A 24174-nucleotide genomic window follows, 5' to 3' on the forward strand; every position below is an offset into this window, starting at 1 on the left:
CTACCTGCTCCTCCTCCGGAACGCCCAATGACTCCAACGCGCAGACGCGAGCGCGGGAACTTAAGTTAGTGTTGAAGGGCAACTGGACCTCTGTGCTGATTCTTTTTGCAGGTATGACCGGGGTAGGGGGGTAAGAAAGTGGCAGACCCGAAGGGCAAAACACTGGGTCAGGAGCACGAAAGAACGGATCTCTCCCTTGTGCGGAGAAGGGGCGGGAAAGCGGCTTGGGCACAGTCGGAGGGAAACTCTTATACGGAAACTGTCACAAAGAGACGCGTCCCTGGTTTGTGCTGCGTCGGTACTAGGTTCGGGGGAAATTTTCCTTTTTTTCTAGACAAAAGTGGGTGCGCTGTGCTTCTTGCCGCAGGTTAAGATGTGGGAAGCCGAAGGTTTATTTTAGATTAAGTAAGAGTCCCTTCCGAGTATATAGCGCAAGAAAGTGGTTCTTCAGAGTCAGATGGTCGCTGCTCTTCCTTGTGGCTTATAAAAAAGCAAGGTAATAAGTCGCAACACAAGTAGCACTTGGCTCCAGGATTAAAGGAAGGGTTTAAAGAGAGAAATGAATGAGTTGCGTGAAGGGCTTGCTAAGGGGCGTGCATAAGTGCACAATAGTGCCTACCGTTCCTGTCCTATTGTTTTCTTTCATTATATGTGCTTATATATAATGTGACAAAATAAATAAATAAAATAAAAATAAATAAATCCTCGACAAAACTTGGATCCAGATCTTGACTCCAAGAAGCCTTTATAAACAAGTAGGAGAACATTTTGTTTGTGGGGTTTGTGGTTCCTTTTCCTCTGCTCCCAATTCTAAAATTCCATGACTGACGAGAATAATAACCAGCCTCAGTCATGAACAGGGTGGGAAGATGCGTGAGAGGGTGTCTATACAAACTGCTCATTTTGCAGTGTGTGTATTGTAACCATAACTCTTGTGTGCCTTAGGGACGTTCAGATAATGTACTGTAAGTTAAATGCTTTGAACACTTCTGAAAGAATAGCATTTTAAGTGTTTTTTGAAATCCTAAATTTTCTCTAGAGTCTTTCTTGACGTTTCAGCAGCCCTCTCTTGCTTTTCTTAGTAAAAAGTAAAGGATTTATACATTTTGAAGAGAAACCAGGGTTCTGTTCTTTTTGTTTTTAATAATGAATTTATTTGTATGCTTTTATTATATACAATTTCACGTTAATCTTATGGCCTCATTGTCATTGTCCTCCTTTTGAAGAATCTTAATTTTAGCAAAAGAAGCATAATGGAATGCTCTTATTGAGGAAAGATAAATATGTGGGAAATGAGAACATTCCTCTTATTTATCATAACATCTCTGGGGTTATAACATTATCACTACATAACCAGCATAGGGCACAATTCTTTGATATATTTTTCATGGTTTAGGCTAGTATTTTTGAGAACGATAGGTCTGTTTTATGTTTAAGTTTAACACCATCATAAATATACAGGATCAGTACAATGATAGCTATGCATTGGGCAATACTAGTTTTCATCAAAATAAACTTACCTTCAAAACTTTTCATCTGCTTTTTACAGAATGAAAGTAATTACTTGTGAAATTGCATGGCACAACAAAGAGCCAGTGTACAGCTTAGATTTCCAGCATGGAACTGATGGTAAAATCAATAGACTGGCCTCAGCTGGAGTAGACACAACTGTTCGTGTGAGTTAAATATTGATGATATTGCTATATTTTTACCTTGTTTCCCTGAAAATAAGATATCCCCTGATAATAAGCCTAATCAGGCTTTTGAGTATAGGCGGTAAAATAAGCCTCCCCCCAAAAATAAGCTCTCCCCGAAACGCAGAGCTGGAAATCAGATATGACGGCAAGAGGAGCGCCATCTTGCCCCACGCACCCCAAGATAATAAGACCTCCCCGAAAATAAGGCCAAGCGCTTATTTCAGGGTTCAAAAAAATGTAAGACAGGGTCTCATTTTTGGAGAAACACGGTACATATATTCTTACAATTTGACAACTAATTTATGGAACTGGACATTTTTATATATATATTTCCTTAACAATTTAGAAGTTCAGCCTTTCGATGAATATTCGACTTATATTCAAATTGATTATGAAAATGTTAAAATGTTTTATCATAACATTTTATATATAACATACTACTTTTCAACTATGTTATCATTGGGATTTTTCAATGTTTTAGTTATTCTTATAGTTTTTCTTTGGGTGTTGTGTTTTTATAACCAGATATGGAAAGTAGAAAAAGGACCAGATGGGAAAGCAATTGTGGAATTCTTGTCCAATTTAGCTCGCCATACCAAAGCTGTGAATGTTGTACGTTTTGCTCCCAGCGGTGAAATTCTAGCATCTGGTGGTGATGGTATGTGTAAAGTTGGCACTGAAATTTTAATTTTAAATTTAACATTTGATAAGAAAATAAATTGTTTATTTCACATATTCTATTTATACCTATTTATAAATGAATAGGGGTGCAATGTCTCAGTGGTTAAAGACTCTGAGCTAGTTAGCTGGAAAGCTAACAACCTGGATTTGAGACCAGAGCACTGCACAACAGGGTGAGCTCCCGTTGCTTTGCCTAGCTCCTGCCCACCTAGCAGTTCGAAAGCAAGCAAATGCTTCAGTAGGAAGGTAACCGTGTTCTCTGCACCTCAGTGCATAGTCATGCTGGCCACATAACCACGGAAAATATCTTGGACAATGCTGGCTCCCTTAGCTAAGTAATAGAGAGCACTACCCCCTAGAGTTGGAAATGACCTGGACCTTTATCTTAACCTTTATCTTTACTACCAATAGCATTTCTTGTAAAATGTTTTATGGTTATTTTTCAATCTGAGAATCTTTTAAAAGACAAATTATACTTTTAACATTAAAAATAATATTATAAAGTTACCAGGGAGAAATGGAATTACAATAGTGGTAACAATGCTGGTATCTTAAATAACTACTAATAAGCCTAATCTTATTGTTAGTAGGCATGTAATTTTTTCGTATATTTCATAATTGTTGTATAAAGCAGGGGTCTCCAACCTTTGCAACTTTAACCTGGTAGACTTCAAGTCCCAGAATTCCCTAGCCAGCAAAGCTAGCTGGGGAATTCTGGGAGTTGAAGACCTCCAGGCTTAAAGTTGCCAAGGTTGGAGACCCCTGGTATAAAGCATTGAGCTGTGAAAAGAATTTTCTACTGCAATATTCACAGTACTATTGATGTAATACCAGTACTAGGAGAAAATAAAATGTTTGAATGTTACAGAGCTCACAATTTAAACAAAAGAAACAACTAAAAAAAACCCAATTTTACACAGTATTAGTACTGAGTACTGCTCAGTTCAATCATGTACTGTATATTACACATTAAATACAGCAGGTTTTATTCCAGATGGATTGCAATTCTATCTATGCTTAACTCTAATTTTCTAGTGGCTAGCCTTATAATAAAGAGCCAGAGTGGTGGTGTAATTAAGGCACCATGTTAGAAACCAGGAGTCTTGAGTTCTAATCCTGCCTTAGGCACAAAGGGGCCAGCCATTCTCTCTCAACCCTAGAAAGAAGGCAATGGCGAACCACTTCTAAAAAACCTTGCCAAGAAAACTTTGAGGATTTGTCCAGGCAGAATCAAAATCTAATCTGAAGGAACAAAAAGGAACAAAACAATGTAATATTATGTCATAATAAAATAATTATTGGGGAAATTGTGAAAGTTTTTTCAGTGAAATTAATCTTCACAGATGCTGCAATTTTTTTATGGAAGTTGAATGACAACAAGGAGTTAGAAGCAGCTGTATTTCAAGATGATGAGGGTGATAACCAGCTGAACAAGGAAAACTGGACAGTAATCAAAACTTTAAGGTAGTTTTCTTGGATTTAATTGAATATTCACTGAGTAAAATAGTATCTCGAACCAAGCTGCTAATATGACAAAATTGTAACAATATAAAATTGGCTTGCTTGGGTACTTGAGCTCTATTTTAATAGCTGGAATATTTACCAATATCATGCCCTTAATAACATACTTCCTCTTTATCAGTTTCTTTTTACTATGCTTCATTTAAGAGGTCACCTGGAAGATGTATATGACATTTGCTGGACTCCTGATGGAAATTATATGGCATCAGCCTCAGTTGACAACACAGCTATATTATGGGATGTCAATAAAGGTAACTAATTGTTGAGGCTCAAATTGCATGCCTATAAAATCTATAATAACCATGAATTCACATGCTTTAAATAAATCTATGTATACTATATATACTTATACATATTATTACAACCTCTTTTATCTTAATCCTAAAGGCAAGTTGGTGGGTCAGATAAAGTAGCATGCTAATCAATTTATTTGCCTGATGTATCAATAGAAAACTGGAAGAATTCAAGTGTGCATATATTGTATTTATATGCTGAAATATTTACAGGGAAAATTAGGAAGTATCTTTATCAATAATAGCAATAACGGGTCTACAATTTGGAAAATACTGTGAATCATAAAACGGTCTGTTTTTTTATATCTGTTATACTTGTGAGAGCAAATCTTGACTGTTAGGCCATAGTATGCTTGACAAGGCACTGTGTAACACATTGGATCTGCAACATGAAGCAATCATAGTGTTTGATGGGGTGGGACAGCTAGTGTCTAACCTTTCCAAGGTTTTCTCCCTATAAACATGTCCTTTCACCAGTTCTTCCAGTTAATGGAATATCTGCTGCTAACATAAACATTTGTCAAAAGATAACCTTGGAAAAGCACTGAAGCAGCCATTCCAAGCCTTCAAGTATCTATATCAGTTTTATTTCTTCACTGTGAGAAAAACTAGAACAGTGGTTAAATTACACACAAAATATTTTGTCAAAGCATGCAGATCTAATATCCATGACAAATAACATTAACTCAGATTTAAATATCTATGGAGTTTCTTAGTCATCCAGGTCATGGTTGTCCCAAAGGTGCTATTTTCCCCAAGTCAGCTGAAGAAGCTTCTTGGATTGGAAACGAAACGTCTTCAAAGAAAATCCAGAAAGTCCAGTTGCCTCTTGGGGAAAAAAAGCATCTTTGGATCAGACTTAAATAGATTTGTAAGTGGATTGAATGCCAATGATATGATTATACATTATATCATTATAGAAAAGAATATTTCTAGTTAAAAGATTTCAGAACACATTAAAAAGGGACATTTACTCATGGTTTCCTTGCTTCACTTTAAAATTTTATTTTGTAACATTTGTAACTTTTCCTGGATATTAGAGTTAATAATATTGAATTTGCAACTAAAGAGCATTTCAAAATTATTAGACTGCTGACTCTCCTCTTTAAAACAGTAATGTGCAATTTAATTGCTTATGATAAAAATGCCACATATTTTATAAATTTTATTTATTTATTTATTTTTATTTATTTATTCGAATTTTTATACCGCCCTATCTCCCGAAGGACTCAGGGCGGTTCACAGCCAGATAAAAACATGCAAATAATACAGGTAAAAACAACAATTAAAAACTTATTAATTAGGCCAAATTAAAAATATCACTAGAATAAAATAATATAAAACCCCATTAAAAACTAAATTTAAAAACTAAAACCCTAGGCTAGCCCTGCGCAAATAAATAGATGTGTCTTAAGCTCGCGGCGGAAGGTTTGGAGGTCAGGAAGTTGACAAAGCCCTGGGGGAAGCTCGTTCCAGAGGGTGGGAGCCCCCACAGAGAAAGCCCTTCCTCTGGGTGTCGCCAGTCGGCACTGCCTGGCGGATGGCACCCTAAGGAGTCCCTCTCTGTGAGAGCGTACGGGTCGGTGGGAGGCGATCGGTGGCAGTAGGCGGTCCCGTAAATAACCCGGCCCTATGCCATGGAGCGCTTTAAAGATGGTAACCAAGACCTTGAAGTGCAGAATTCAAGACCTTGACCTTGAATTCTTATGCCTTTACCAAAATACTATCTTCCTTTATCATTAAAGAGTATGTTTATATTGATTTTAACTGCATAAAACTGTAGTTTGTTGTACATATTTTTCTAATTATTGCTTTCTAGAATGGAAAGAAAAAATATAGACTTGTAAAAATTTGTCTTACTGTTTTTTTCTAGGGCAAAAGGTTTCTATTTTTAATGAACACAAAAGTTATGTGCAAGGAGTTACATGGGACCCTGTAGGACAGTATATTGCGACTCTTAGTTGTGATCGGTAAGTTTTTACTGTTTGGAATATGAGATTGTTATTTTTACTGATTCTGTATTGTTTAAAAGTGTTTACAACATTTAGGTAATTTATCTAATGGTCCATAGTAAGGCAGGCAAGCAGCCACAGAATTTTTTGTTTTATGTGCTGCTAAATTCTTCTCTGATATAAAAAAGAAGTTTACATGAAGGCATACTGTGATGAGTTGTGGGTCAGAAAAAAGCAAAGCTTTTCTGACACCTCTCCCACCATATCAGTGTTTTAGGTTTCCCAATTCCGTGTTCTCTGATTGCTTTATAATGAGAAATAATTTCCCCCAAAGCAAAAATAGCCAGAGAGGAAAAGATGCAAGGAACCTTCCTTTCATGTTCAATCCTATCATAAACTATAAAACCTGAGCCTGAATGCAGCAGTTTATATTCCTTTAAAGAAATAAATAAACGTTGATTCTCTAGGATTCAATCATGTACTGTATCTACTGTACATTGGAAATAACCGTCAAATATAACAGAGTAATCTTGTGCACCGATTTCCTTTAAATATTATATATGATTATCTTGATCCCAAACAAAAAATGATTTGAATAGTTTCATTCAGATCAATGCTAAATGTAGCTTTTAGCATTGTGCAAGGCTTCAATTCTGACTTAGCAGGGTTGCTTCAAGATGCACGAGAGTTATCTCCAACTTACTCAAACAACTTTGTCTTTTCTTGGAGACAAGCTTCCACTGCAGTCATGTAAACCTAGAAATATGATCTATTTTAATGAGTCATATCATGTTTCCCCGAAAATAAGCCCTAGTTTGATTTTACATGTGCACCCAATTTAAGCTCTACCCCCTCCAAAAAATAAGCTCTAGTTAAGAACCCACTCATTCCCTTGCACCTGGTTGCACAGGGTAGGGCGAGGCACACAGGTAAAAATCAAGCTAGGGTGGGGATGGAGGGTGGAGATGCTTACCTTCGGATAGTTTTAGCCAGGCCTCACACATCGTGACACCTGCCTTGCTTTGCCAGCCCATTTATTCTGTAAGCTGGTTGGCGTCGCTTGCGTGCATCATTCCTGGCCTCCGTTTCATGGTCAGAGGCCTTCAGGAAAGGCCTCTGCAGCCGATAAAAGAGCTCCAGATTGACGAAAAGAAAAGGAGGCTAGGAGGAAAAGAGCTCCTCCTAGCCTCCATTTCACCATCAGAGGCCCCGTCAAAGCTCGTTTCTCGGCTGCAGAGGCCTTTCCTGAATGCCTCTGACAGCAAAATGGAGGCCAGGAGGCTCTGCACGCATCAATCCAGAGCCTATTTTTTGGCTGCAGAGGCCTTTCCTGAAGGCCTCTGATGGCGAAACAGATGCTCGGGGGCCCATGCGCAAGCGGCAGCAAGCAGCCGCAGAAAAAGTGGGCCATCAGCGGCCACACAGGCTTCTGCTGGGCAGGGCTGTCGAAGCTGCCACCGCGAGATGAGACAGTGGAAGATATCCCCAAAAATAACACCTGGTGCCTGTTTTGGAGGCAAAAAAAAAAAAAGAGAGATATAAAACCGGGTCTTATTTTCGTAGTAAATAATCGGTAGTCTAATGCTACATTTATGCTTCTGCATATCCTTCCAAATGAAATCCAAATCAATGCACAAGTGTAATTCTAAAAAATTGAAATTAATGCAGGTGTTTTTTTCAAGAAAAGCTTTAGAGCACAGATTTTTTTTTTATCACCATGCAATCAATTCAATGTTTGTAATTAAACTTTCCTTTTATGTAGGATACTGAGAGTGTATAACACGCAAACCAAGAGAGTGGCATTCAATGTTACTAAAATGTTATCAGGAGGAGGATCTGAAGGAGAGGTCAGAATTAATTAAAATTCTTTCTAGCTATAGTTCTGAAATACGAAAAATATTTAAATATTTCACTAATATTTGATAATATTTATATGATAAATATCAATGTATTTAAATTCTTTATCACTGAAAATATACACTGAAGAATAAGAGAGCAGAAGTGAGGAGACCAAGAAGGAATGAGAATTTTCAAAGACTAGGTCTACTTTTTAATCTTCTATGCTACATTGTCCTCATTTCAGATAGTAATATATCCTTCCAAAGGAACTTCTTTACGTTCCAAACCAGGAATCTTCAATCCCCCACCCATCGGCTGGCACTGGTCCGCAGCATGCCAACAACTGGGCCATTCAAACAAACGAAGCCCCATCCGCAGTATGTAGCCAGCATGTAAAACCACACCCCCTGCAGTCTGCAGAAAAACATATCCATGGAGCGGGTCCCTGGTGCCCAAAAGGTTGGGGGCCACTGCTCTAAACCATTCCAGCTGGGAATGATGTGGGGAGAGAATCCCAGGCTGTTTTGAATGAATTCACATTAATGGAGATTACATTCTCAGGGTGCTAAAGGAACTGATGAATGTTGTTTTAGTACCACTGAAGGTAATCTTGGAGTGCAGGGGATTTGCAGAAAATTGGCGATGAACAAAAAGATATTATAATCTTTTTTTAAGGGCAAGTAAAGTTGGGAATAAGGGCAGTTATATTGGTTTGGTTAGTTTTGTGAATAGCAAGATTTCCCAGCAGCCATCTTGTGAAAGTTCCCAAACATATTCTCTGTGAGAATCCAAGAATTGATAAACTGGATTTGCTTCATTTTTAAATATTTTAATACATGCAATTATCCACTGAACTAAATCAATTTAAAAAATACCAAAAATAGGAAGTTTAAACATTGAGTAAGTTCTAAATAAGATTGTTTTTATAGTTGTTGCTTATTATATTTGTACTTTGTTTTCCTATTTGACAAGGCAGATCTATAGATTAAGTAAGCGTAAATTAAAAATGCATAGATACATGTAAAAACAATAATTTTGTAAAGATTAAGACTTTATTTGTAATCCCCTGATATTACTGGATTGCAAGTACCTTTGATAGAATTGGAATTCAGCAGCAGATTGTGATCACAGGTTTCCTTCCCTGTGAAAACTATACTATTATTTTCTGAATAAAAATATCCAAAATCACTGTGTTCATTCATGCAGAAATTGGTATTAAACAGCATTACTTTATCATTGTCAAAAACAATTCAGGTGAAAAGCTATAGAATGTTTCACGATGACAGCATGAAGTCCTTTTTCCGGAGACTGACTTTCACTCCTGATGGTTCTTTACTTCTTGTTCCTGGTAGGCAGTTTTACTTTTGTTATTTTGTACAGCTCAGTAGAGGACATGGGTCTCTGAGCATTTTGGGGGGAAAAACGGCTCACCTTAGTGTGTAATATGGGGCATGTTGATGTTTTTTGTCATTTTGATTACTCTAAATCAAGCATGACTTTCGTTGTCAAGGCCTGCATTCCAAATGGTGAAATATTACAAGTATTTACATTCCTTTGGAGTTCAAAGGGGAATGTTTAAATTGTGGGGTTTTTAAAAACTTTTTAAAGTTGTACATCACCCAAAGTTACTGTGTGTAAATTGAGTGGCTATATAAATTGGTTGGTTGGTTTGATAGGTAGGTAGGTAGGTAGATAGATAGATAGATAGATAGATAGATAGATAGATAGATAGATAGATAGATAGATAGATAGATAGATAGATAGATAGATAGATAGATAGATAGATAGATAGATAGATAGATAGATAGATAGATAGATAATTAGGCTGAGAAACTTGACAATAAATCCTAGATTAGATGTCATGTGATAAACCCTTTAAGTATAATGCGAATATATACAAGTGATTTCATATTACAAATTAGATTCTTGTCAATAATACAGTAATGCAAAGCTTCATTATGGGCTATATATATATTTAGCAAATATAAACAAAGAAATTGTTTAAATTGGCAGTGCTGATTACACTTGGCATTATCCAACATTGCTCTTAATTGTAAAACTGATGTTTTGGCATTGTTTTTATATTCTCTTAGCAGGCTGTGTGGAATCAGGTGAAAATGTAATGAACACTACTTATGTCTTCTCCAGAAAAAATCTGAAAAGGTGAGGGTCTGAATTAATTCCACATTTATGTACTATAAATATTAAATGCATTTTGTAATTTCTATTTTTATTTTTAAAACCTGCTGTTATATTTTAGACCCATTGCTCATCTACCTTGTCCTGGGAAGGCAACATTAGCTGTTCGTTGCTGCCCTGTCTACTTCGAATTGAGATCTGCATGTAACAAAGGTATTTTGAGTTAGAAAATAGTTTATATTGCAGGTTTATTAAAAATAAATTAAATATAATTAAACTAGTAACTATTCTGTTCTACATCTTCCTCTTTTATAATGCAAAACCATAAATCTTATTTGTCATCTCCAGCTCTCAGCTATATACTGTTGCTGTACTTTATGCTGTTTCATTTTATTTAACTTAGTATATCCCTAACCCCTGAAGTCTACATTAGTCTACATTCCCTTAAAAGAATAGTTTAAATTAAAATGTTACAAGTAGTTATGGTAACCAATAAAAACAAGTTAAACTAAGCTATGACCTGTTCTACACCTATAGTAGGAAATCATTTTTTGTTTGTGTGTGTGTGTGTGTGTGTGTATACATACACACATACATACATATGTACGGGGTGACACGGTAGCTCAGAAAGTAAGATGCTAGGCTTGTTGGCTGGAAAGCCGCAGCCCACATTCTAGCCCTGAGCACCAAGCAACAGGGTGAGCAGCTGCTGCCAACCAAGCAATTCAAAAGCATGCAAATGCGAGTAGATAAATAGGTACCAGTTTGGTGGGAAGGTAACAGCACTCCGTGATGTCATGCTGGCCACATGATCGCAAAAATGTCTTTGGAGTGCATTGAAACAGTGCACTGAAACACGAGTGCCTTGAAACCAGAGATGAGCACTGCCCTCTATAGTCAGCAATGACTAGCGTTGTAGCAGGGACTCCTTTACTATTTTTAAATTATGTATGTATGCAAAAAGTTGTTACAATTCAATATTCTTTCAATTTTTCAGTGCCAATAAATTGTTTTCTATTTTTGGTAGTAATATTGAGAGACAGTCTTCAAATCTCACAATGAACAAGAGTCCTCTCTACTCAGTGAATAATAATCAAATTGATAATCAAATTTTAATAATCAAATTTAGAATAATCTAATTCTGTCTTTAATCATTCTTAAATATAAAAGAATCCTGCAATAATTTATAATCTTGTCAGTAAGGTATGATTTTTATAACAAACATTTTTGGTTATTATAGAAGAAAGTTCCCAAAAGATTGGTCTAACAAATCTTCCTTATCGGTTGGTTTTTGCTGTTGCTTCAGAGGATTCTGTGCTCTTCTATGATACACAGCAAACTTTTCCTTTTGGTTATGTATCTAACATACATTACCATACTCTAAGTGACATTTCATGGTAAGTAATTTGATGTCTTCTAGAAATATTGACTTTCTTCAATCACTAATCACTAGTAAAATCTGTCTTAGTTTGCATACTTAATACTATTTTTTTATAAGTTTTATTTGTAGTTTTTCTTTAACAACTGACATTTTTTTGTGGACAGTGTAATGACTGGGTTAACATATTTTTCACAGTGTTCACAATAATAATACAATTACATTTACAAAAAATTTATCTTCCAACGTCTAACCTTAATGTTCACATTATAATTGTAATATATTCTTTTATATACTTATTAAGTCCTAACATTTTAATATTATAGATGTCACTCAGTGTTCCACCACATTTTCAATATCATATCTTTCTATAAACACCATTAAGACCAATTATTAGTAAGATCTAATCAGTCCCAAGTTTATATCTCTAAGTCCCCTGGTTTTATAGTCCTAATAGGCTATATTTTCCAATATATTTTTTCCATCCTGTTAATTATAATAATACTTTTAAATATACCTAATCCTGGTCCTCCATCTCCTAATCTTAATATATCTGTATTTATAATAAATTCTAATATGTATCTATATATGTGCTACTATTATCCATCATCTCTCAGCCTTTCTAAAATTTCATCATATATTGATTTTTTTGATGCTTCTTTTATATTTGTGTCTTAGAATCCTATATGTCTTTCTAACATTTTTACACAAACTGATTATTCCCTCTGTCTTATTCTCTATCTCCTTCTGCTGCGTCTTTTGAATATCCATCCATAACACTTTTGTTTTTGTTTTTGTGAGCTCCTCCTTTTTTCCTTCTATTCTATTATAAGCTCTTAAGGGATTTTCTGTTTGATTTTTAGTATTTGTCATTGCTGTCTTTTCAGTATTTTTCTCTGCTTTTAACTTATTTTTATCTTTTTGTAGTTTATTTTGCATTGTCCACTCCACCACTCCTAATTTCTCAGCTGTCTTCTGTGCATCATATTCATCTTTTCCCACCATTTGTTGAGTGCCCTCTACTTTCACATCTTTATCTTTAAATATTCCCATCAACTTCTTATAGTTCTTTGTCACTATTTCTAACATTTCTTCATAAAACTTTATTGTCTCCTGGGTCATTTTGTAACAAATTAATGTCCTTCTAGTATCCCACTATCTAAAACCTGCCCCCCAAAATATCAATTATTAGTAAGGTTTAATCAATCCCACAGGTATTTCTCCAAATCCCCAAAATGTCTATAAATTTGTACTTTTCAGTTGGCAAATAGGCCATTTCCGGCCTCCGGAGTGCTTCCGGGAGTGTGGGGAAGGCTGTTTTTGCCCTCTCCAGGCTCCTAGAAAGGCTCTGGAGCCTGGGGAGGGTGAAAAACGGGTCTAACAGGCCCAACACATGGCAAAAGCAGGGAGAGCGCGGGAGGGTCATGCGTGGGGAAAGGGGTGCATTGAACGCACGACCCCCCCATGTTCGCCCCGCTTTTGACACACAACGGCAAAAAGGTTAGCCATCTCTGCCATAGGGTCTTCCAGCAAGCAGTTGCCAGCTGCATTTCACGGAGACCTGCAGAGCTCCGCTATTTTCCAGCCGTTCTTGCTGCAACGTCAACCGGAAGTTGCATACTTAGTACTATTAAGTTCCTTATAACCTTTCTTCCAAATGTACAAGAAAAATGTTGTCTAATTTCACAGTTTGATAAAGTATTGTTTAATATTGGCAAAGATGCATGCATGAGTCCTTCGGGAGAAGGGCGGTATAAAAATTCAATAAATATTAAATACTAAATGTATAAGAGAAAGATAAACATAACTTATTACTTTTGCAAATAGTTTGTTCTTAGGCAGAATAAAAAATGCTAGTATGGCTTCAGGATAACTTCAGGACCTTAATCCCCAGTCCGCTGCTTAGTGCCAGGCAGCAGTCTGTTTGGAACCAAGCTGGTAGTTGAGTGCGCGCACACATGCATAAAGCTGCATTTGTGAAAGCAGCGTGAGCGCACATGTGCAAAACCATGCCCCCAACCCGCTGCCGCCAGTCCACTGATCCAGAAAGGTTGGAGACCACTGCCTTAAATAACATATTTAATTGAAAAAAGGTAACCTCAGTTTGTGATCCTCAGATTCCCTACTATGTCAAATTAGTGTTGCCAACTCCAGCTGAAACATACCTTGACAGTTTTCTTCCTAGCCCAAAAAATATCAGTGGGTTGCGCACACACACACGCATGCACACTTATATCTTCCTCCTTCTTTGCCAGAAATGACATTTTGGAAAAGGACACAATAGATACAAAAATATTGAATTAATAACTCTTCAGGTTGGCTGCCTGTTAAATATATTCTATTTATAAACTGATTCCTATCTATTTTGCATACAAAAACGAGAACACACAAGCACTGAAACACCAATATGTTTTCCTTCCCTTATTCCAGCAGTAACAACAGAAAAGAAGAAAATGAGCGCATGATGGAATAAAAGGAAAATAAAATTAGAAGTTGAGATGAAAGCAAAATGTTAACTGGATGGGATACAAGAGAACAGAATCCTGGCTTAGATATTAAACAAACATCAAATAGTCTATTGGGTCTCTATAATCTTGGCTGATTTATTTTATTTTTTAAAAAACTGGATTAAATTCATTAAGCAAGCAGTCCCTCATTGCTAATCTTCAGGCTAATCTTCAAAGACTTTTCAGCAGCGAAATCTGAGGTTACTTCACTTCTTATTCCTATTTTTATCTTCAACAATTTCTGTTTTTATCAATCAGTGTAATAGGACCCTTGTCAGGTAACTGAAGTGGAGGTTGCTCATTTCCTATCAGATAAATATGATAATATGAGCAAATATTTTACCATTTCAATAAAATTGTGAAACTATTTTAAAAAATATCATCTGTCTTCAGCAAGAGGATTTTTTAAAATAAACAGATCTAATACATCAGACTAGTTTATATTTTTGGGTATTTTATGGCTTGTGGGTCAAAAACAACTATTTAATACATTTTTTTGTATTAAAGTACACATAAATAAAATCAAAATGAAAAACACAACTATTTTATATGAAATTTCAGAGTATGTTATTGCAGTTACAGAAACTGCTATGACAAACATGACAAATAGATTCAGACATATCAATTCTCTTATAATGTTGAACGATTTAATTTATCTTTAAAAATGGATGAAATGCTATCAGAATTGCTGATTAGAATCTTAGCACATACTTGATGTTAACTATAATCCATTTATGCTTTCATTCTGAATGGATCACTTGGCTGCAAAAATCAATTAAATTCCAATTAATTTTTCAGAGTTTTATGTGTATATTTTTGTCACTTGAAAGTAATCAGTTTTTATCCATTTATTTCCCATAAATAAATGCCAGGTCCAGTGATGGATCATTTCTTGCTATTTCTTCTACGGATGGATATTGTTCCTTTGTCACATTTGAAGAAGGTGAACTTGGAATCCCACTGAAAGATAAGCCAGCCATTAATATCAAAACACCTAGCATAGCGGAAAAGAAAATTAAAAAGGGTCAGTCACCAAATGTTGTCTCTCCAGTTTCAAAACCAGTGGATAGCAGTCTTAATAAGTCTGGAGAACCATCAATTGCATGCCAGACTCCAACCAATAGCAAAGACTTGCAGTCCATACCTGTTGTGGTTAAAAACATCCCCATGTCATCTTCTGAAGATAAAAAAACTGTGCAGCCATCAATTCACACATCAAAAGTAAAACAATCCAGGAGGATTACATTGAATACTCTACAAGCATGGAGTAAGCCACCAAGGTAAGTTTAACATTACAAATTTGGAATCAAGAAATAAAAAGACTTCCAGGAATGATAACCATGGTTTTCAGAGTATGAATTGTTTCAGAAATTGACGCTGGAGATAAGAGACAAAGGCGTCACCATAGAAGTTTTATTGTGGTAGCAATAACTACTAAGCTGCTACCCTAAGACCGGGAGGAGAGATCAGGATGTGTAGTCAGAGACAACGTCAGGAAAAGGAAAGTTGATATCTGTACTGTTGCCATTTACAGACTTCTCCGTGCCACTGCACTAATGGAGCCTTTGTGTAGAATGGGTCACAAAACTAAGTCTTAAGAGGAGAATCACGAATAGTCGGGAGAAACAAGAAGAAAGGGGAAGGAAAGTTGGAGGAGAAATGCATTACTAAAGAAAGCAGGCAAGAGGAAAACATACTAATGTGCCATGCTTTTGTTCTTGTTCTTAGGAGAGTTGCATTGATTCCTCTAAAAGCATATACTCCAGATTCTTCCAGAAATACAACTCAGCATGGTAAAATACTTTATTGTTTATAATTTATTGAGATGTTATTGTAAAATGATTACTAATTAAATTGATTACTAATTTAAATAGCTCAGGGCTAGGATGTTGAGCTTGTCAGTCGAAAGGTCGGCAGCTCAGCGGTTCAAATCCCTAGTGCTGCCGTGTAACGGGGTGAGCTCCTGTTACTTGTCCCAGTTTCTGCCAACCTAGCAGTTTCGAAAGCACGTAAAAATGCAAGTAGAAAAAATAGGGACCACCTTTGGTGGGAAGATAACAGCGTTCCGTGTGCCTTTGGCGTTGAGTCATGCCGGCCACATGACCACGGAGATGCCATTTGACAGCACTGGCTCTTCGGCTTTGAAACGGAGATGAGCACCGCCCCCTAAAGTCGGCAACGACTAGCACGTATGTGCGAGGGGAACCTTTACCTTTAATTAAATTGACCTTATTGGTCATATTTTGATGCTGCTCATTCTGGTTGAACAACCTATACAGGAATACCATTATAAAGAAAATATACATAATCAGTCCAGGTTTTAAAAATACACACTAAAACTTTTATTAAATTATTCAATATTTCAGAGAGACCATCACCACCTGAAGACCAGTTACAAAATCCACCATCACCTAAGCGACTAAAAATGGATGAAACCCCATAATTGGATTTCCTGAAAATGAAAACAAAATATAAATCCTTTGAAATGATTTATTACAGTGGAGATCTTTTTCTACAACATAGTTGCCATACCCTGTGAAAGAGATTTACTCAGAGTGACATTTGCATAAAACATGACTTTGTGGTGAGGAAGAAAAGGCATTAGTATTCTTTAGACATTTTAAGTAAAGTATTGGCTACATGATAAACCAGTAAGAGTTCACAGATTGTGTGAGAAAGGCATAATTGTTATGTTTTCTTGGCTCTGTATCTGGTAGAGAAATCATTGCTTTTCAGTTGGCATTTACTTAATTATTTATCTTGACAAGCTAATTGGCACAGTATAAGATTTGTAAACTAATACATTTTTTCTCTCTTTCAAATCTGTAAGATGTGCAGTTGGTTGTTTAACTACCCTACTTTAGTTAAATGGAACTGTCAATAAATCTGAACATTTTACTTGCATACCAAGTAAATGTACCAGAGATTAGAAATTGGATTTAAGTTTAAAAGCTTACACTACTTAATTTTCTACATTAATTGTATCCAAGCTCATTAAAAAGAAGTCTTCAAATGTCTTTGTGATATAAATTTGTTTATGTGTGGGCAATGGGTACATTGTTTTAAAAAGTAGTGGATTTGTAATTTTAGAAATTATGTTGTAAGAAAACTATTACAAAAATTGCCATAGTTACATAAAGCAGAATATTTAACATTAACATTCACACTTTTATCTATCCTCTGGTATTCATGTTAGTCATTTGCTTTTTAAAAAATTGGTATCTATTAATTCAAAACAAAGCAAGATGCTATGAGGAATCATGAAAAATAAAACAGTCAACTTTCATTGAAAAATTAATGGAGATATATAACGTAGTATTCAAATACATTGTCCAAATTCATATTTAAAGGTTAAGGTTAATTCATAAAACAGAATGTGAATTATTTTGCACCCAATTCCTGAAGTGCTGAACAAAAATATAGCAAAGCAGAGTTGTGCCTTTTAGGAGGCAAGCCTGCAATTCCATGCCTACTTGTCTAAAATAAATCACATGATGCTTCAGGCCTTTTGCTTCCATGTAGAAAGTAGCTATTTTCTGTTTCAAACAAATACCAAGAGTCATTCAAGCTGAATGCAATTAATTCTATGTGACCACAACATTAGTGCAAGATTTTCAAACTATCATTCATAACTGCTTTTCCCAGCTCATGCAAACTCCAAGGAGATGAAAGATAAAAGTGCGGATCCATGCATACATCAGCCACTAGCAGTAGTGACTACATGGATTCAGTTTGAATAAACATCATCTCTATTTCACTTCTTGTAATACTGAAGGATCAGTTTTCACAAGCAAACTTACATTTATATAATGCCTTAATGTCTTCTTAGAATATATTTTATGTGTGGCTTATCATAACTTAATATAAGTGAAAAAGGTTTGTCTGTCACGTGCTGTGAAATATAGAGTGGGAAATAGAATAACAGAATAATAGAGTTGTAAGACCTCTTGAAAGTCCACTGATTGTCACTGTCATGGAATTCCCCTTAATTCTAGTTCGGATCTCTCTTTAATAATCTATCTGTTGTTTCTTGTCCTGCCCTCAGGTGCTTTGGAGAATAAGTGTGGATAAAATCTTAGACCTTTGTAGTAATCGTACCATTTTGTTTAGATTTCTACTGAATCTAGAATGAATTGAAATCTTTTTTTTAAACCCACTTTTTATGTAATTGTCTTATTTTATACTTAAGCTAATTCTGGATCATGTCTGGATCAGTACGAAAAGAAGATAATAATTTTTATCAGTTTATCTTCTTTCTGAGATCTCCATGCTGTCTCAAAAGAATTGTCCCTCCTTCAATCCTCTGGAACAGCTTCAAAATTATAGAGGAAACGAGGAATTCTGAAAATACAGCTTGATGTTAAATACTAAAATAAATGCATTAAGGGGTTACCCAAAGTAAATAGCTCTAATTAGGTTAATATTTTCTAAGCTGTAAAAATGAAGCAAAAATAATACTTTACCGAATTATACTTCATTAGCATTTAAATTGGTGGGTTTTGATAATTTAAATAATTCATATTATTTTATCAGTCTCACTCCCAATATGAATTTCACTAGAAATCATTTTAGCTATTTAAACTGCTGTGTGGAAATGCAAACTGCTTTAGAATATGAATAAAGTACAACCCCAATGCTTGTATGGTGTGTGTGTGTAAATAATATTTGTTATAGAAATTATAGGAAATATGTAGCATTATCTTAGCTCAGATTCTTTAAAAAAAACATCAGATACTGTATACCAGCAGCATAGTGCCATGCATTAGTTGGCCACTTGATGTCACTGTTTTCTAGTGTTTCACAACAGTTTATTCTGGAGAAATCTAGATTTTATAGATGTATTCCTTCAGGAAAAAAACAAATATAACCATCACTTTTTCATCATTCATGCTAATAACCTATTTCATCAACATTGAAATATGTAGTAATAGATATAGGATTTCTAGCATATGACCTGAAGGTAAGAAACAGATTTATTCCTGGTTCGTATTATCATATGTGGTGGACATGCCCAAAGGCAAAAAAATATTAGACAAAAATACACACATGTTTGGAAAAAATGATAAAACAACATATAGATCTGAAACCTGAACTATTTTCATTAGACATACTACCGGAAAAATATGATAGAAGGAAAATATATTTGATTTACATGTATTAACTGCAGCTAGAATTGTATTTGCACAACAATGGAAAAGTGAAGAAATCCCAACAGATGAAAACATAATTAAAAAAATATTAGAATGTGCAGAAATGGACACATTAACACTGACAATTAAGGAAAAAGAGGACACTGAATATTTTTTGACATGGGATAGCTAATAAAAACAGAAGTTAGAAATATGGAAATGCAAAAAAAGAATGTTACAAGACAGATTTATTAAAGTGGATAAATATTATCATTCTAGAATATTAATGCAATGAATACTGTTATAAAGATTTTGATCATTATTTTTTAAAATAACATGTAACCAGGCAACACACTGTTCAACTGAAATTGAAACTATTATAGCTTATAAAATTTTAAAAAAATACAAAAAAAGAAAGTTTTATTCCTTTAAATAATGAATTTTGAATAACTACAATATTATTTTTCTGCTGATGTTTTAAAATTTTGATCCTATATTCAATTCGCCTTGCACAGCCAATATAAAAAAAATAATAATGGTTTGTTATCATATATTAATATAAATGCCTTCACCGATACAACTTTAGCATGTGCAATGGATTGCAATATACTTGCTTTGAACTTAACTATGTGAACTAATTTTGTTTCATACATAAAAAATATCAAGGGTTAAGAAGAAGAAAAATGAAAAGTTTTAGGCACGATAAATATAGAACTGTTCATAACTTTTTAATTTCATGGTAACATTCAAGAGGGCAGGAAAGTATAACTATTTCCAACCTCCCTTTTCTCTAGGAACAGTTGTACAGAAAGTGGTACAACTCAGAGAGTCTTAGAGAAAGCAGATTATTTGGATTTATGCTGCATATTTCAGGCCAGGATCCAACAGGAAACTACATTTGTCACCCAGAGGGAAGTACAATCCTTCTGGTCCTCCTTGACCTTTCAGTAGCTTTTGACACCTTCAACAATGGCATTCTTTGGGACTGTTCCTAATGAGCTGGGGAAGGGTACTATCTTGCAGCAATTATTCTTCCAGGAGGGGTGGCTCCAGTCAGGGAAGAGGAAAAATTGAACCAAAAATATTTACTTTTTAGAATATCTTGGGAGTTTCTCCAATTCTCTATAACATACTGTATACACAAAACTGCTAAGGAGTGTCACCTTTAGTAGGGGAGGGGAGATGAAACTGGTAATGTGGTAGAAATAGCAACCCAGTGTCCAGAAACGCAGAGTTTGAAGAGAGAGAAACACACTTAGACTGAAGCCTCCTACCACAGAGTGCCTTTGGTCTGTGAGCTTTATAACTGGTGAAATCTTTGACCCTATAAAAAGTAATAGTCCAATTTTCAGAAGTGGTTTACAACTTGCAGTTTATAGTAACTTCTGGCCTAACTATTTGGATTATTGTAATGCAATGTACACGAGGCTGCCCTGAATAATATTTGGAAGATACTGTTGTATTCTGGGTGTGTCTAAGTGACTCCACTGCTTCATGAATTCCATTAGCTGCCAATTGGTTTCAACGTTTGATTCAAGGTTCTGATCTTCACATTTAACCCTCTATCCCCATGGCTGTAAACCTGGTTATCTAAAGGATTACTGTATTTTTCAGAGTATAAAATGCTCTGGACTATAAGACGCACCTACCTTTTTTGGGGAGGAAAACAAGATATACGCTAGTGCATGGATATGGGAAATAATATGAAATTTTACCAGTTTGGAACTGTTTTAAGTTTTTTTCTTTGCATAGATTGGTATTGTAATCAAAATCAGTAAGTTATTCAGCATGCAATTTCTTAGATGTAAAGCTTTTCCCCGCCTCTATTTTCCTTCAGGTAACATTTTAATTAAGTTAGTGAAATGCTTTTTAAATTCCAGCTAATTGTTGATTCAAGACAGAAATTTTACAACAAAAGGACACAAAGAAAATAAGACTCATAAAACACAATAACTCTGCCTCTGCCTCTGCCTCCCAGTTTGCCTTGTTGCAGCAAACAGCCTGCTTTAGTTTCATTTTCAGCACAGCATGATTAGCACAAGAAAAAAAGAAAAATCTGCTTCCCAGCAATTTGCCTGCTTGCAGGCAAATAGGCAATGGCAGCTGAAACAGCTGAGGGTCAGGATTCCCATCCAACTGACAATCAACTGCTTGTGCTGAAGGTGAAATGGGCAGTCTTGCTGTTTGTTGCTTGCTGCAAGGAGGTAAACTGCTGGGAGGCAGAGGCCAAAGGCTGGGGACCGGCAGGTAGGTGGGGTTACATTTGGAGTATAAGATGCACCCAAATTTTCACCCTCTTTTAGGGTGTAAAAAGTGCATCTTATACTCTGAAAAATATGGTACTTTTCTCCACAGACACGTGCTTCAGCCAACCAGATCAAACAGGTCAACTCCCTTCAAGTCCCATTTTGTTATCTGACAGAAGCAGGCTTTTATTATATTAATCTTTAGAGACTTTGGAACTCCCTCCTGCAAAGACTTCATCCTTCCTGGGCTTTAGGAAAACTATCAGGGCATAATTGTTTTAGCTTGCCAAGGAAGAGGATCTGCAAAAGCACATGACTTTTGTAATTCTGGGATTCTTTTAAATTTTTAGATTTTGATAGTTTATGTATATTTGAGGTTGTTGTGGATGTGATTTTATAAGTGGAGCCCGGAGAGCATACAAAATAAATCACACTCAGCCTAAATAGCATATACTAACCAAATATGCTAATCAAATATAGTACTGCTAGAGATTATCGTGTGGAGCGATTAAAGACAAAAGTGAAGGGAAATATGTTTACCTTTGAGGAAAGAGATTGGAAGGTATCACCATTTCTGACCAAAATCATAAGTAATTGGTTCATTGTGGTAAACAATAGGAAGGAGCTTGTTTTCCCATCAAGTCACCTTATCTTCTTCCTTTCCTCCGCTTCCATCTTTCTCTTTTTCACCATCCTGAGTCATGTTCAAGTCCTAGTGATTACATTTACATGTACATATCTGTCTATTGTTCTTGGCAATCATACAGGTTTGTTACTACGTTCTTCCTGGTTGCTTTTTCAACTTCCTAATATAGTTTGAGGTGACACTCTTCCATTTAGTAACCATTGCACATTGTTAATTATATGTAGAAGAAAAAGGTTTTCTCATTTACGAGGAAATGGAATCAAAAGGCTATATTGAAATGGAATCATAACACTTTTAAATTCAATTGTGGAGATGAGTGAGGTGACCGATGTTATATCCACATTTCCTGCCTTACATTGCATGACAGATAGGAAACCAATACAAAGAACAGAGCTATTACACATCTTCGTTTTCTTTGTTTACATATCTTAAAATCAGACACACACACACACACACAAACACACACATACATGTCCAAATATCCTGTAAGTATACAATGAAGTACAAACACAAGATTTTCCATTTACATGATCAAAATACTTAGTATGAGACTTCTTTGAATGATCACTGCTAAAATAACAACACATCTGGGTCTTGTTGCACCAGATGTGCCTTGATACACAGTTCCATAGTCTGGAACTCCTGTGCTCAGCAGCCTGTCTCTGAAATCACAAACCATTTTTTGTAAATATTTGCAGTCTTTCTCCAAGAAAAGGCTACTTATTCTAATTTCAAGCTTCAAAGCATTGTTTTTAAAAATTGCATTAATTATATAAAAAGTAAAATAGTGATAAACAGTATATTTAAATTACAGTACATTGATAATACCAAAACATCATAGATGTAATAACGTAATTCGTATACATATATGCAAACATATTTAGGGAAACACTGACAGCAACATACACACAAGAGAAGTCCCACAGAATTTATACATAATCATTTAACCTGTAACCATTGAAAGAAGCAGATGCGTGCGGAGGACTGTGATTTGACTTGTAAGCCATTGGTGGTCTGAAGGATGGAGCTAATCTTGTACTTCTTGATTGTTGCTGGGAACGTATGTCATTCTCCACCTGCTGACACGAAGCACACAAGATTATTCCACCAATTATACTCAGTGAAGCACACACAAAGCCAAGGTAAAGGGCATGCCCAATCTCATATTTCATCCCATTGGTCAACATTGGGTTGTAGAAATCAGTCACCACATCATTTGTTGTCCAAGAAACAGGGATGAGACACACAATTCCAGCCAGTATGAAAAGGATGCCACCTAGGACAGCAAATATATTTTTGGTGGAGGACGCTTTGGCACATTGGGTACACTTCATGCCAATAACAGCAATTACACAGGCCAGAGTTGAAAGAAGGCAGGATATCACCATCATGGCTCGGGCTGCTTGAAGGTCACGAGGCAAAGCGAGTGGTGAATGGTGGAACTGACACTGGGAGATTCCAGTACTGTGCCAAACACATTCCATCCAGAGACCCTTTATGTATGCCACAGCTGTGATGATATTGGTTCCCACATGAGCGCTGTTCCACCAGTGAGGCAGGATGGTCACAGTGATGGTTCCAGCTGAGCCAAGAAGACTCAAGAAAAAGCCCAGCGGCTGAATTGCCATGCTTTCCATTTCAGTGTCTATAGTACCATAATGATTCTGTTGGGATCTTTGTTGGGGATTCTTCTGAAAATCAGCCTTTCCTGATACATATATGGCAATTTTGCTTTGACACCTCCCAAATGCCTAATAAAGAATAATTGCAGAAGACGAAGTTAAACATTACAGGAGTGTATTTCCCAGTGACCAATAACATGCATTCCAAGGTATATAGTGTGATGATTAGCATATTTCACTGACTTTAACGAACTCCATGAAAATGAGGAGAAAGCTCATTATTATTTACATAATTCTTGTCAACACCAAGAAGACTATTGGAAACAAATTATGTCGTGGACCAATGTTTTCAAATGATTTTTTAAAAATATATTTCTTTTAATAGCAACAACAAAATAGAACATTCATTCATGAGACGAGAATTAGAAATTATTTGCCTGAATGTTACTATGCAGAATGAAATGTCTGAAAAATTCATTGTGGAATTCCATAAGCTTGTTGAAATGCATCTGGATTAAGTACAG

The 24174-nt window shown here is 35.7% G+C and overlaps 2 protein-coding genes across 2 annotated transcripts; one reads left to right on the plus strand and one right to left on the minus strand.

Annotated features, from left to right (window-relative positions):
* The first annotated feature begins 18 nt into the window (after positions 1-18).
* On the plus strand, positions 19-17024 carry CHAF1B (chromatin assembly factor 1 subunit B). The gene is made up of 14 exons (XM_058186422.1): positions 19-111; positions 1550-1676; positions 2223-2355; positions 3722-3842; positions 4047-4150; positions 6066-6162; positions 7907-7991; positions 9238-9331; positions 10077-10146; positions 10244-10335; positions 11363-11519; positions 14880-15287; positions 15736-15800; positions 16374-17024. The coding sequence occupies exons 2-14, from the start codon at positions 1551-1553 to the stop codon at positions 16448-16450; spliced, it is 1629 nt and encodes a 542-aa protein (XP_058042405.1). The 5' UTR covers positions 19-111; position 1550; the 3' UTR covers positions 16451-17024.
* A 5933-nt stretch (positions 17025-22957) lies between these two features.
* CLDN14 (claudin 14) lies at positions 22958-23665 on the minus strand. Its single transcript, XM_058186617.1, has one exon. It carries the CDS (start codon positions 23663-23665, stop codon positions 22958-22960), a length of 708 nt encoding a protein of 235 aa, XP_058042600.1.
* Between the last annotated feature and the right edge of the window lie 509 nt (positions 23666-24174).

The sequence above is a fragment of the Ahaetulla prasina genome, chromosome 5 (genome assembly GCF_028640845.1).
Source record: "Ahaetulla prasina isolate Xishuangbanna chromosome 5, ASM2864084v1, whole genome shotgun sequence".
Taxonomy (NCBI): Eukaryota; Metazoa; Chordata; class Lepidosauria; order Squamata; family Colubridae; genus Ahaetulla; species Ahaetulla prasina.